The sequence below is a fragment of the Bison bison genome, unplaced genomic scaffold (genome assembly GCF_000754665.1).
Source record: "Bison bison bison isolate TAMUID 2011002044 unplaced genomic scaffold, Bison_UMD1.0 scf7180017864373, whole genome shotgun sequence".
In the NCBI taxonomy this organism is placed as follows: Eukaryota; Metazoa; Chordata; class Mammalia; order Artiodactyla; family Bovidae; genus Bison; species Bison bison.
The window spans coordinates 5,404,653-5,420,510 of record NW_011494945.1 but is presented as its reverse complement, the minus strand read 5'-3'; the positions used below and the strand labels follow the sequence as shown (position 1 = coordinate 5,420,510).

General features: G+C 39.0%; 1 protein-coding gene across 1 annotated transcript in view; it reads right to left on the bottom strand.

The window, feature by feature from the left end:
- Nucleotides 1–15,858, bottom strand: part of METTL24 (methyltransferase like 24) — a 96,572-nt gene that overhangs the window by 47,425 nt on the left and 33,289 nt on the right. The window contains exons 4-5 of the mRNA XM_010856689.1: nt 13,100–13,328; nt 11,059–11,127 (exon numbers count right to left, since the gene is read on the bottom strand). Of these exons, the coding sequence (XP_010854991.1) occupies nt 11,059–11,127; nt 13,100–13,328 (298 nt within the window). The remainder of the gene's footprint in view (nt 1–11,058; nt 11,128–13,099; nt 13,329–15,858) is intronic.

Below are 15,858 nucleotides of genomic sequence, written 5' to 3'. Positions count from 1 at the left end.
CAAAAAATTTAAAAATAGAATTACCACAGGATCCAGCAATTCCATTTCTGGGTCTAAGCCAAAAGAACTAGAGACGGGATTTTGAAAAGATATTTGCACACTCACTGTGAGCATTCTCACAATAGGCAAGAGGTGAAATAAACCCAGTTGTCCACTGACAGATAAAGGGACAAATAAAATTGTGTATATACATACAAAGGATTATGCAGCTTTAAAAAGAAAGGATTATTCAGCTTTAAAAAGAAAGAAACATGCTACAATATGAATGATGCTTGAGGACATTATGCTAAGTGAAATAAATCAGTCACAAAAAGAAAAGTACTGTATGATTCCATTTATAAGAGGCACCTAGCATAGCTACATTTATTGAAACAGGAAGTGGGATGGTGGTTGCCAAGGGCTGGGGGAAGAGGGAAATCTGTGTTTAATGAGTGTAAAGTTTCAGTTGTGCAAGATGAAAATGTTCTAGAGATTCACAACAATGTGAACATACTCAGCACTACTTAAAAATAGTTAAGATAGTAAATTTTCTATTGTTGTTGTTCAGTCTCTAAGTCATGTCTGACTCTTTGTGACCGCACAGACTGCAGCACCCCAGGCTTCCCTGTTCTTCACTCTCTCTCAGAGCTTGCCCACGTTTGTGTCCACTGAGTCAGTGATGTTATCTAGCCATCTCATCCTCTGCTGCCTCCTTTTCTTTTTGCCTTCAATCTTTTCCAACATCAGGGTCTTTTCCAATGAGCTGGCTCTTCACCTCAGGTGGCCACAGTATTGGAACTTCAGCTTCAGCATCAGTCCTTCCAATGAATAGTCAGGGTTGACTTCCTTATAATTGACTGGTTTGATCTCCTTGCAGTCCAAGGGACTCACAAGAGTCTTCTCCAGCACCACAATTCGTAAACATGAGCTTTCTTTATGGTACAGCTCTCACATTCATACATAACTACTGGGAAAACCATAGCTTTGACTACACAGACTCTCTGATGATCTCTCTGCTTTTTAACATGCCATCAAGGTTTGTCAAAGATTTCTTTTCAAGGAGCAAGCGTCTTTTAATTTCATGGCTGCAGTCACTGTCCACAGTGCTTTTGGACCCCAAGAAAACAAAATCTGTCACTGCTTCCACTTTTCCCTCTTCTATTTGCCATGAAGTAGTGATGGGACCAGATGCCATGATCTTCATTTTTTAAATGTTGAGTTTCAAGCCAGCTTTTTCATTCTCCTCTCATCCTCATCAAAAGGCTCTTTAGTTCCTCTTCACTTTCTGCCACTAGAGTGGTATCATCTGCATATCTGAAGTTACTGATATTTCTCCCTGAAATCTTGATTCCAGCTTGTGATTCATCCAGGACCAATGTTTCATATGATGTATCCTGCATATAAGCTAAATAAGCAGGGTGACAATATATAGCCTTGATGTACTCCTTTCCCATTTGGAACCAGTCTCTTGTTCCATGTTCAATTCTAACTGTTGCTTCTTGACCTGCATACAGGTTTCTCAGAAGACAAGTACAGCGGTCTGGTATTCTCATCTTGTTAAGAATTTTCCACAGTTTTTTGTGATCCACGGAGTCAAAGGCTTTAGCATAGTCAATGAAACAGATGTTTTTTCTGGAATTCCCTTGCTTTTTCTATGACCCAGTAAATGTTGACAATTTGATCTCTGGTTCTTCTGCCTTTTCTAAACCCCACTTGTACATCTGGAAGTTCTCAGTTCACAGAAGGCTGAAACCTAGATTGAAGAATTTTGAGCATAATTTTGCTAGCATGTGAAATGAGCGCAATTGTATGGTGGTTTGAACATTCTTTGGCATTGCCCTTCTTTAGGATTGAAATGAAAACTGACCTTTTGCAGTCCTATGGCTCCTGCTGAGTTTCCCAAATGTACTGACATACTGAGTGCAGCACTTTTACAGCATCATCCCTTGCACATCACTACAATTTTAAACAATTTTTAATAAACAAAAGACTTGTTTGTCCCTATATTTTTATTATTTAAGCACAAATCCTTGCATATAGAAGATGCTTAATATTTATTAGATAGACAGATGGAGGAATGGATAAATGGATGGATGGACTGGACAGATGGGAATGTGAAGAGAAGTGTAACATATAAACCAATAATTACTATGCCATGTAAATATTGAGAAATGGGCCCTGGATATATGAAGTGGAAAGTTCTTGCTATGACTGATTTTGACATAACATTTTTCACATAGAATTACTTTGTTTTATCAACCAACACCACAAAATAGATTCACTTCTATTCAGTTGATTAATTCTTATTTTTTCTTTTATTTCTCTTCACTACAATATAATCTGTCTTCTGACCTACATGATATTATAATAGAAAAATCCATTTTCTGTCACCTTTGCTTTTTATAGCTCCTCTCTTAATCCAAAAGGGTAATATGAAATAAAGCTTACACTCAACACTGCAGAAGAGGAAAGCAGGTGATAAGTTGCTTGCCTCTAGGTTATTAATCAGCTGTCCTCTAGGGCATAATGTTATGAAGCTGCGCCATGTAATAAACAGAGGCAAAAAGAATAATCTCCATTTTCTGACTCTGAAGTGCAGGCATGTGCTATAAAACTAAATTGACATCTGTTAGCAGGCTTGTCACATGAATGGTTTTTTCCCGCAGAATCTGGAATAAATTAGATCTTAAAATAAAACTTGGAACAGAGAGGCTGCTTTACATAATTCCTTCTAATGTTGTGCTGTGAACCTATCACACTGATTTTAAAGAGAAGTTCTTATAAGAAATGTTTCATTATCATTTTAATTGCAAAAATGTTGAATGCCACTCCATGCTAGGAAATTTGTGTTTTTTAAAAAGGTCCTTATGTTTTTAACTAAAAAGTGGCAAATGAAAATTTCCTTTTCTAATATTTCACAGCTGAAAAAGAAATCAGCTAACCTCCAACTAAAAGCGTGACCACCTTTCCCCAAGCACTTGGAGCCAGCTTCATGGGTGGTTTATTATGCATGGGCACCTCAGAGGCTGACATAGCTGTGCTCCTGAGGCAGAAATCACCAACCTGGGTGTGACCTCACAGATTTGTTCAGGAATCTCTCCCTCAGAGGATTCATTAATATGATAGCAACTTCTTGGGGCTCTCTTACTGTCAAAAGGCATTAAGCATTTTTTAACACACATAAAGTAACTTGCCAAGCTGCCTGACCTAGTGAATCTGAGCTGCATAGTGCCAAATGTAGTAACATTCCTCTGTCGACCTACTGTTAGGAAAGGAGTCATGAAAAAGGAAACCTTTATGGGCACCTGGAGCTTAGAGCCTCCCTTGCCTCCCTCAGGATTCACTTAGCTCTCATTCCCCAAAGGTTGTCAAAATGGCAAGATTCTTAGACAAATGTGCCAACCTTGGTACACAGCAACAAAGAAAAACAAATGCCGGCTCTCTGGAGGCTAATTTCCTCCATATGTGAAATCTTCCTCTTTGGTAATAATAACAGGTCCCTCGGAAAGTCTTGAAGGAGCGAGAGTCAGTCACAATGCTCTATAAAATAAGTTCCAAAGCTGGCTCCAAGAATACCCCTCATTCATCTCTATCACCAGCATCAGTTTATTTGCTGGACAGTCTTCTCAAATGGCAGAGATCTGTACCACTCACCCTACAATAAGGAAGACTAAGGCACAGAGGCCACAGAGACTTAGTGAGGAGCCAGGGAGTGGCCCCCAAAGCTGACGGCCAGGATCTGGACCCCCTTCCTGTTTAAAGCATCCTATGCATAGCAGGGGATGAGCGATTTGCAAATGGAAGCTGAGCTTCTGAAGTCCTCTCTATCCATGGAGGCTTCTCAAACGGTGATCTTCATACCACCTGGGGTAGAATGGGGTGGGGTTGGTTAAAAATACAGATTTCCTGAGCTCCATGCCAGACTAGCTAAATCAGAATCTCTGAGCTTGGTCCTGGGTCTGACATCTGAGTCAAGGTCCCTTAAGAAGACTGGATTCTCTGTGGCATGTTACTGTTACTTTTGGTTTGTTTTCTGGTGTTCTGAAATCTGAGAACCTGTAGTTACACAGGTGAGAGTGGGTCTCCAGATTCCAGAGCACTGTTCACACACAATCTTTCCAGTCATGGCTTTTGGCCAAGGGAAACCAAAGGAGAGAACATCTAAGGAAACAAAAACTGTAGCTCAATCCGGATTCACTGAGTGGTTTGAAAATCATTAAGAAGAGTCAAGACTTTTTGTTTCACAGCAAATCTCACCATTATAGATGAGTAAATATGGTAAAAACCCAAAACTCGTTTCCTCAATATTGAGTGCACAAAGTTCTCGACTCACGTCTTCAGGACGACTTGTCCTTAGGGTCCACTGCAGATTGATGGAGGAAGAAAGATGTCTCTGCATTTCAAATCGCAATTCAGTACCATGAATGACTCATTACTCTTAAATTGCCACTGGCTTATTTCACAGAAACACAGCACCATCATGATTAAATATAATAGCTATTCTGCAAGATGAAGTTGCCTTCAAATACACAGAAAGATACACATCTCTCTTTGAAATAAAAGGACTATAAACAAGTCTAAGATTCCTCTGGACCGTAAAAGAATCACCTGGACTTCTACCTTTATCACAGCATATCTTGTTTCCATGCAGTTTTCCATCCAAATGTTCTTTTGAAATATCAGTGACTAAAGCCTCTGGATGCTCATGCTGCTACTGATTAATTCCATAGTAGGTTGTAGGAAAAGGAAAATTATTCAAATTTTGATATCCTGCCTGTTTTATTTAGAAAGGTACCAGGGAGAAAGTCAGGTGGACAAGGATATATTTCCTGAGCACTTCACTAGGTAGTCAGGATGGGGCGATATACAACAAAGGGTATCTTGGATACACAGTTTAGATGGGAGCACACGCCTGAGAAGCAGAAGTCCACCTGCAGGCTAACGCCATTAGCCATCTAGGACTCAGGTGTGTCTGGGCCTTGCACAGGTATAGCAGATGACCAGGTGACATTTTCATGAAGGAGAAGAAAAAATTTCTCCTGAGAAAAAATTTGTCCCAGAAAAACAGCATGTCTAGTACAGAAAGCTGGTATAATAGGCTGGCATAGGGAGAAAATGACCTGGAGGATGGATGTGCCTCACTCCACCCTGGGTAAGGACTCAGGCTAGAGCGAGAGGACATCGGAGAGCACAGAGAGGCTCGGGTCCGAGCGATGACATTTACTGTCAATACCCTCTGCTCCTGTGTTTCTCAGACTGTGGTGCAGACATTGCTACTCAATGTATGGTCCCTAATCAGCAGGATCAGCATTGTCTGGGAGCGTCCTAGAAATACAGAGTCTCGGACCTCACCCCAAACCTCCTAAGTCAACATCTACTTTTTCATTAGATTCTCCAGGTGGTTCACATACTAATAATATACAAGAAACATTGGTACAGAATATGATTGGAGGCAGTATAAATAAGCATTTCAAAATCTTTTATTAAGGCATTTTTAATGTATATAGGAAAACAACTGGAACAGTTGACTATTGAGTTGGTAGATACTATTTCTGTAGGTAATTCTAAGGAAGGAAGGTGAATCAGTTTAAAAAAAAAAAAAATGAAGGCAAGATGCACACCCTCCCCGTTGTACCAAACACAAAGCAAAAAAGAGAATGCTAAGGGAGGGAGGGGACAGAAAGATCAAAGCAGGGCTCAAAAACAAGGTGAACATCTCCAGGGACCAGAACATAGAGCAGTAAGCAGGACTGAAGCCGGGACGTGCTGGGCTCTGCCATAAAGCAGGTAGCAGAGGTCCTGGGGTGCATCTCCTACAAAGAACAGAAACTAAAAGTACTTCCATGACAAAGCAGCTGAGCCACATTCACTGATTCAAGCCAAAGGCTGAAGTGGAGTTCCCTGGACTCAGAAAGGAGACCAAAATAAACTGCTGAAAACCACTAACTGGGGCTATGGCTTAAAACTAGTCATTGGTCTAGGGAAGTAAGAGAAGACAAACTCACTCTTACAAACAGCAAATGAGCCAGGTCCAGACGATTCAGTAACTGGATATTCCCATTATCACTGAAGAAGCAGGAGCCCCCAGATGCTCATATAAGACCGGGTCCTGAAGGCTATTGTAAAATCACTAGGCAGAGAAGGGTGGAACAAAAAAGTAAAGAAAAAAGCAAAACCAAACCAAAAACTTTCCACTGAAAATGAGCTAACAGACTGAACTTGAAAATACACACAAAATCAAATGATGAAAAACAGCCAACCAAAACAATAACTGGAACATTACTTCATTGAGAGAGTAAATTAATTTTGTTGAACAGTCTGACTAAATTTTAAGTATGTTTAGGGCAAAAGCAGGAAGTCAAGAGATACCTGGGTAACATGGAAGTTTCTTCTCAGAGTACAAAATAAAGCAGGGCAAAGTCTAACAGAGTTTTGTCAAGAGAACACACTGGTCATAGAAAACATGCTCTTCCAATAACACAAGAGACAACTCTACACATAAACATCACCAGATGGTCAATACCAAAATCAGATTGATTATATTCCTTGCAGCCAAAAATGAAGAAGCTCTATATAGTCAGCAAAAATGAGACCTGGAGCTGACTGTGGCTCAGATTATCACCTCCTTACTGCAAAATTCAGGCTTAAGTTGAAGAAAGTAGGCAAACCACTAGGCCATTCCATTATGACCAAATCAAATCCCTTATGATTATATAGTAGAAGTGACAAATAAATTCAAAGGATTAAATCTGACAGAGTCCCTGAAGAACTATGGATGGCGGTTCATAACACTATACAGCAGGCGATGACCAAAACCATCCAAAGGGAAAAAAAAATGCAAGAAGGCAAAATGGTTGTCTGAGGAGGCCTTAAAAATATTTGAGGAAAGAAGAGAAGTGAAAGGCAAAGGAGAAAGGGAAAGATATATCCAAATGAACACAGAGTTCCAGAGAATAGTAAAGAGAGAAAAGAAAACCTTCTTAAGCAAACAATCCAAAGAAATAGAGGAAAACAATAGAATGTGAAATACTAGAGATCTCTTCAAGAAAACTGGAGATATCAAGGGAAAATTTCATGAAAAGATAGGCACAATAAAAGACAGAAATGGCCAGGACCTAGAAGAAGCAGAAGAGATTAAGAAAAGGTGGCAAGAATACACAGTAGAACTATACAAAAAAGAACTTAACAACCCAGATAATCATGATGGTGTGGTCACTCACCTAGAGACAGACACCCTGGAGTGTGAAGTCAAGTGAGACTTAGGAAGCATTACTAAAACAAAGCTAGTGGAGGTGATGGAATTCCAGCTGAGCTATTTCAAATCCTAAAGCATGATGCTATTAAAATGCTGCAGTAAATATGCCAGCAAATTTTGAAAACTCAGCAGTGACCAGAGGACTGGAAAAGGTCAGTTTTCATTCTAATCCCAAAGAAGGACAATGTCAAAGATGTTCAAACTACTATACAATTGTGTTCATTTCATATGCTAGCAAGGTTATGCTCAAAATCCTTCAAGCTAAGCTTCAGCACTATGTGAACTAAGAACTTCCAGATGTACAAGCTGGTTTCAGAAAAGGCAGAGGAACCAAAGATCAAATTGCCAACATCTGCTGAATCATAGAAGAAGCAAGAGAATTCCAGAAAAACATCTACTTCTGCTTCACTGACTATGCTAAAGCCTTTGACTGTGTGGATCACAACAAATTGTGGAAAATTCTTAAAGAGATGGGAATACCAGACCACCTTATCTGTCTCCTGAGAAACCTGTGTGTGGGTCAAGGAACAACAGTTAGAATCGGACATGGAACAACAGACTAGTTCAAAACTGAGAAAGGAGTATGACAAGGCTGTATATTTGTCCCCCTGCTTATTGAACTTACATGCAGAGTGAAAGTGAAAGTTGTTCAGTCGTGTCCAACTCTGCAACCCCATGGACTACACAGTCCATGGAATTCTCCTGGCCAGAATACTAGAATGGGTAGCCATTCCTTTCTCCAGGGGATCTTCCCAACCCAGGGATCAAACCCAGGTCTCCTGCATTACAGGTGGATTCTTTACCAGCTGAGCTATCAGGAAATCCCAATATGCAGAGTACATCACGTGAAGTGCTGGGATGGATGAATCACAAGCTGGAATCAAGATTGCCGAGACAAATATCAACAACCTCAGATATGCAGATGATACCGCTCTAATGGCAGAAAGTGAAGAGGAACTAAAGAGCAGTTTGATGAGGGTGAAATAGGAGAGTGAAAAAGCTGATTTGAAACTCAATATTCAAAAAACTAAGATCATGGGATCCGGCTCCATCACTTTATGGCAAATAGAAGGGGAAACAGTGGAAGCAGTGACAAATTTTATTTTCTTAGGGTCCAAAATCACTGTGGGCGATGACTTGGCCATGAAATTAAAAGATGTTCTTTGGAAGGAAAACTATGACAAACCTAGACAGCATATTAAAAAACAGAGGGGGAGGGAAGGGGGTGGGGTTCAGGATGGGGAACATGTGTACACTCGGGGCGGATTCATGTTGATGCATGGCAAAACCAATACAATATTGTAAAATTTAAAAAAATTTTTTTTAATTCTAAAAAAATAAATAAATAAAAAACAGAGACATCACTCTGCCAACAAAGGTCCATAGAATCAAAGCTATGATTTTTCCAGTAGAGAGGTGTGGATGTGAGAGCTGGACCATAAAGAAAACTGAGCGCCGAATAAGTGATGCTTTCAAATTATGGTGCTGGAGAAAATTCTTGAAGTCCCTTGGACAGCAAGGAGATCAAACCAGTCAATCCTAAAGGAAATCAACCCTGAATATTCATTGGAAGGAGTGATGCTGAAGCTGAAGCTCCAATACTTTGGCCACCTGACGCGAAGAACTGACTCATTGGAAAAGACCCTGATGCTGGTCTTCTGAGGGCAAGAGGAGAAGGTGACAGCAGAGGATAAGATGGTTAAACAGCATCACTGATTCAATGGGCATGAATTTGAGCAAACTCCTAGAGATCGTGAAGGACAGGGAAGCCTGGCGTGCTGCAGTACAAAGAGTCAGACACGACTTAGTGACTGGAAAACAATAACAACAGGCTGTACACAAACTAAAACTGTATCTAAAAAATATGAAAATAAAGGACTCTATAATAGCATTTCATATAAAACTAACCCCCCTCCCCCAAAAAAAGTTTGTATGGCAGAATCAACAGCAGACAAAAGAGAACTTAAGGCAAAAGGGATTTCTAGAAATAAAAAGAGACATAATATATACACATGGTGGAATGTTTTTCCTGAAAGTGTCTATCATTTTCCATTTCCAACACCAAAGCAGGAACAGTATTCCTAATAAGCATTTCAGGGTAGCGGAGTATCGACATATTGCTTATATGTGCAAACTCAATAAGCAAGAAGTAAAGGGAATCTTTCTGTGGTTTAATTTCAAAGTTTGTATTCTCTTAAACACAGCACCAACCACACAACAGAACTGTTGTTTTGTAATTAATGGCAGGCTCTCTGCCCAGGGAAGCAGAAAGTGGCATTCCCTTCAGAGTCCAAGGCAACACACAACCTTGGGGACAGAGTCCTGGGTAAGGGAGGACTTACCTGCCAGGGCTGAACAGGCAGGAAGTCCAGCTCCAGCTTCATCACCTGACTGGTATCCCCAGCCACAAGGTCTACATCAGCTCTGTATTACTTCTCAGCAGCTTCTTTCACTTGCATACAGCACAGTATTTACTTTCTATACAATCACCAGCAAAGCTGTTTGGTGCCCTGAGTCAGTTAACAAGAATAGTCTATGACCAAATCTGGAGGACCAATTCCCTTCAATTTCACACAAAGATTTCATTAAAAAAAAAAAAACTCATAACTAGCATTAGGTGCAGTTAGCAATTTCCAGAGAAATCACTGATATATTTTCCCTGGAACAAAGAAAGGTAAAAAAGCTTCTATAAAATTTAGTAAAAACTTACTGAAATTATTAGAGGGGTGGGATGGGGAGGGAGATGGGAGGGAGGTTCAAAAAGGAGGGGATATACGTATACCTATGGCTGATTCATGTTGAGGTTTGACAGAAAACAGCAAAATTCTGTAAAGCAATTATCCTTCAATACAAAATAAATTAATTAAAAAACTTACTGAAATTATTAATAAATAATTTCAATTTACAATCAAATGACAAATTCACTCCAGGCACTCTGCTGGAAGTTTTCACCCTGTGTTCTCTGCTCTAATTCTCAGAAACAATCCATTTAGGTAGTATCATTGTCCCCATTTTATTGACAATCAAATTGAGGGCCAGAAAGGTTAAATGACTTGCTTGAGAACCCATGCCTCAAACCTAGAGTAATGAGTCTTACAAAGGTAAGCTCTAATGCAGTCCTGTTATTCATATTATTATCAGCATGATTATGACTGAAAATAATTTCTCATTAACCAGCCTGGATCATTTAGGGATACTCTGTGTAATAAAGTCTTATGATTAATATAAGCAGAAACCTCAGATTCGATATTTCTAATCACATTCGGGAAAAATTCGGATGCATAGTTACAGCAATAAGCACTCAGCCAAAAGCAGACAGTTAATCATTCCAAATAATGCTAAATCCAGGTGATATTATTCCGTGACAGACTGGGCTTCTCATGCACATGCTTTTGCTGATGCAGCTGCTTCTCACTTGATGCTTTAGAAAGGTTTTTTGATTTACGGTTTGAAGTTAAAATTACCAGAGAGTTTTAAAAGCAGTATGAAAGCCATATGCATCTTACTGTCACCATCTTAAGACTCTGCCTTTCATTTTTGCCTACATTTTTGCCTGAGTGACTGGAATCTAGGTATTAAAGATAAGAAAAATAACCGCCTAAAATGGAAAAATCACAAAACTATATGAGATACTTTAAAGTCATGAAGTGAAAACAAAATAACAAAACCCCTTTGGTTTCTATAGTCACTTTCAGGAAAAATAAGTGAAGGAGGCAAGGCAAACACACTGACATTTTTTAGTGTGTTTTTCCTATTTGTTTTCCCTGCCAGAGATACATCCTATTTATCAGGGTCTGTACACATGCTGAAAAATGAAAACCGACCTTGTCTGCTGCAGGCCAGAACCGAGGTTTCCTTTTATCTGGCACCACGTAGCTCCTAGAAGCATGTTCCTAATGGAAGCAATCATTCACCAATGGCTTTAGATTTTGTTGTTTTTGTTTTAAAGCATTTACCCAAAAAAAATCTTTATGAAAGAATATCAGTATCTTTTACATTTTCAACAAGGGATGTTTTTTTTAAGGGGAAAATACATACATGGCAATTCTGAGCCAGATCACTTTCATTATTTATGGGGTTTTCTTTCCTCCATTTTTTTTTTTTTTTGTGGTAAAATGCACATAACATAAAATTACCACCTTAATAATTTTTACATGTCATTATTAGTGTTTTCAATAAAAATAATAGCCCTAGGAATATAAAAAAAATCCTTTAAAACATTTTTCCTTTTTAGGAGTCTCTGTAAATATTTCTTCTGTGTGAGAAGCAGTGTTATAAGAGGCATGATATTTTATCTACAGCATAAAGGTTTGCCCACTGCAGCTCCCATGGAGTGAAACAATTCAGGTGCCTACCTCGTAGACATTTTTCATACAATATGTGGCATAGATAAATTATATCCACAGATCACTTTTTGAAGTCTCATTTTAGCCTCACATTTACCAAATCTTTGGCTAAAATATTATCAAAAAAAGCAAAATGGCTTTGTGTTTCACCTCTAGACACTCAGTCTTTTCTTTGAAGAATGGGGGTGGAGGACCAGGGTATAAAAAGCATGAAGGCGGAGCAGTAAGACTCCTAGATGAATGCAAAGAATGAGTAGTTAGCTCTTTGAACAATCTAGAGTTGACATGTCAAAGGGTCAAGGCAATAATCTTCAGCCACCAAAAAAAAAAAAAACCGTCTATGAAGGTAACAAACAGCAAAAACAAAATAATATTCTGAAAAATGCTTTCACTTCTTTGGGTTCTGTTCAAAGATTTTTATCCCCAAACTCCTATATGTGTTTCATTAAGGCTCCTAACTACTACCATGCTAGTTTCTCTCAATGGCAAATCAAAATACAAACACAAAATTCAAAACACATGTTAAAAGAACACAAAATTCTTTGAAGTTGTTCTTGAAGAAGTTCCTGCTGTCCAATTAAAGAAAGTTTTTTCTGTTTTTTGGATTTTTTTAAAAGAGGAGGCTGAAGAAGAGGGGGAAGGGAAGGAAAAAGAACAATGCAGAGGAAGTCTTTTTATTAAAGATCAAGCAGCCAATTCAAGTTTAAAATTGAATTCCATATATATACTGTGTCTCAGGAACACCCATTCTGGCATGTCCTAAATTACATGCCATCTCTGGGGATAATAAGCCAAGGGAGGCTAAGCCCAAGAAGGGTTGCCAATCAAATGCAAGACAACTACACTCAGGAGAATTTCTCTAGCATCTACGTACAGAATGTGGTTGGTCACATTTACACTAAAAACTGCTTTCAAAAAACACAGTTCAAAGATAAAGTTTCCTTTTGCTATCCATTCACAATACAATATTTATAGAGATTTGACATCTTTTGATATAATTGTATCAGTTGCAATACACATAATATCCATTCAGTTTTACAAAGTACATTTTAATCAAAGCTACACATATCTTCTGACCTTTAAGAGCCTGGAGACCCAAAATCATTGTTACAACAGTGAGAAACATGATACACAAGCAATCTCTTATCAAACATAAACCTGGCTCTGATTACTTTTTGTATTTGAAGCAGATATAAGTAGTTTGCTCTGTCTGGAAATTTAAAATCAATTGCCAAATGGAAACGGTACTCTTGAGCCCACCATCAGAGTTAGTTTCTTATTCTCCTTGCCGAGTCTTGGTCAAAACCTTAAGCACTACTCAACAGCAACTAAAACCTTGAAATCAATTTAAATATCTCTATCCTTGCCAAAATATTATATCTACAGAGCAGACTCTATAAATAATAATAAGGTTAAAACTGAACTTTCAACTATCCAATCCTTGATTTGCATTAAAAAAACAAGCAAACAGCTTATGAGTTTGTTCACTTTAACTATGAAATCAAATGAAACATCTGACCTTGTGATGCCCAAATTCATTCAAAATGGCTCCCAGTTTTCTGGTGTTGCCATACGGCTTTTGGGCAGCAACAGCTGGATGGGGGTCCCGCCAATCGATGGACAAACGGTGAAACCAAAGACGCTCACTTTCCAGAACATGAGCTGATTTAACACTAGGATCAAAACGATGGACTTCACATCCATTGCTGGCCATGCCAACCTCAAAATGGGTATCATCACTTCCTAGGCTGAAAGAAAGAGGACAGAAATCAGTAACAAAAAAAATATAATGAACAAAAAGTGTTAACTGACAGAAACGATAGTGCCGAGGCCAACTTTCTTAGCCATATCAAGCCTTCTCCTATTTTAGAACATGGCTGGTTATACACATTCAATAAACCTTCCTTCACAAACAGCATTAACGCTAAAAGCTTCTGGATAAAAGAGAGAAATTAGGTGCCAAATGCAGACTAGAGAATCACATGTTCAAACGTGTAAAAGCATATCAAATTGATTTTTTTAAAGATATAAGCTATAGTATCAATGAAACAAAGACTATCTAGTCGTCTCAGAAGATATTCTCAGAATATGTCAAAAATAAAAAGTCCAAGCATCAGTTCCCTTAGGGAGAGGTGCATTCTGCTAACAAGGTAATTTGTCTTCCTTGTGATGGCCATGGTGCTGTGCATGCAGTTTGACTTAAAACAACAGCTGCTTTCTTTAGAAATGGGGTGTATTTTAAATAGCACAGTTAAAGAAAAAAGGCAGACGTCTGTGGTTCTACTGAATCTGGTACTCAAGAAGCAAAAGAGGTATATCACCTCAATTCACTCAAGCGAGGGGAAGAAATTTGGAATTAATTGTACTTAAGCACCCAGTTAGGTAACACATTGTGGAATATTCATATACTTACAAATTTCTAATTTACTGAGAAATATTTCTTACTTAGTGATGTAAGATTCATAGCTTTGATTAAATCATTATTTTGAATGAAAAACATTAAATTAACCAAGAGAGGATGATTTTTTTAATAGTAAGTATGACTTTTCTGCCCAAATGTGCCCAAAAGATGTGATTAAAGATACCAAGATCGCCAAGTACCAGTAATGCATTGGCCAATCTTGAACCCAGTGCAGAAATGCATCATTCTCTTAGACTCTACTATTTTAGACTGTTTTATCATTTGGAAATATATAAGCTCATTAGATGACAATTTAGTTAACCAAAATAAGTCTTCAGTACAGAGATCTTCCACCTAGACATTCTTAATACTCTATTTGCCTTGTTCTTTATTTCCCTTTATTCCCACTACATCGCTTCATTCTCATTGGACCCATGTCATATCAGCCTTCTGCTATTCTTCAGCTCTAATTCACTTGACAATTTTGGCTAGAAAAAGATTCAGCACTCTTCTCACAAACACTCCCATTCCTTCTACCCAAGAGATCCTGTTTCCTGTATTGAACCTCCTCCTGAGCCCACACAGCTCAGACCACCATAGTCTCTATCTGAGCTTTTTCCCAGTTTGTTCATTATCTAATCTGGGGTTGCAAGCTGACTTGCTGGGCCTAACTCTTCACCCCTTCATCCACACTACTGCCATGCTCACCATGGATGGAGTGTCCTTTCTTGCCCCTGGATTTTTTGGCTTGACTATGTGACTTGCATTTTAGAAGAAAGGGACATGATGCTAGTCCTGATCCTAGGCTTTGAGCACTTTAGTTTACTCTCTTGTACCATTATTGTGATTAAAAAACATACTGGATAGTTTGCTGGGCTCAGAAAAGAAACTAAAAACAAGAAGCAGAGCTGCCCCAGACAATCCACTGACCTTCTATGAAACACAGAGCTGCCCTCAGCCATCTCAGCCTGAAGTAGAGTCTCTCAGCTGAACCTAACCTGGATCGATTGAAATTCAACTGATTTGCAGACATATAAACAATAATAAATAACGGTTTTAAGCTACTGAGTTTTAGAGTGACTTGTTACACAGCAATAGCTAACTGACAAACCTGGCATTAAATGTAAATCCAAGAGTTGCAATAGTAAAAGTGAAAGTCACTAAGTCACGTCCAACTCTTTGTGACCCCATTGACTATACAGTCCGATGGAATTCTCCAGGCCAGAATACTGGAGTGGGTACCCTTCTCCAGGGGATCTTCCTAACTCAGGGATCAAACCCAGGTCTTCTGCCTTGCAGGCACATTCTTTATTAGCTAAGCCACAAGGGAAGCTCAAGAATACTGGATTGGGTAGCCTATCCCTTCTCCAGGAGATCTTCCCAACCCTGGAATTGAACCAAGGTCTCCTGCATTGTGGGCAGATTCTTTACCAACTGAGCTATTAGGGAAGCAATAGATACCACAACTGTGTGGATCACAACAAACTGTGGAAATTTCTTAAAGAGATGGGAATACCAGACCATCTGACCTGTCTCTTGAGAAACCTGTATGCAGGTCAGGAAGCAACAGTTAGAACTGGACATGGAACAACACACTGGTTCCAAACAGGAAAAGGAGTACGTCAAGGCTGTATATTGTCACCCTGCTTATTTAACTTATATTCAGAGTACATCATGAGAAACGCTGGGCTGGAGGAAGCACAAGCTGGAATCAAGACTGCCGAGAGAAATATCAATAACTTCAGATATGGAGATGACACCACTCTTACGGCAGAAAGTGAAGAGGAACTAAAAATCCTCTTGATGAAAGTGAAAGAGGAGAGTGAAAAAGTTGGCTTAAACCTCAACATTCAGAAAACTAAGATCATGGCATCTGG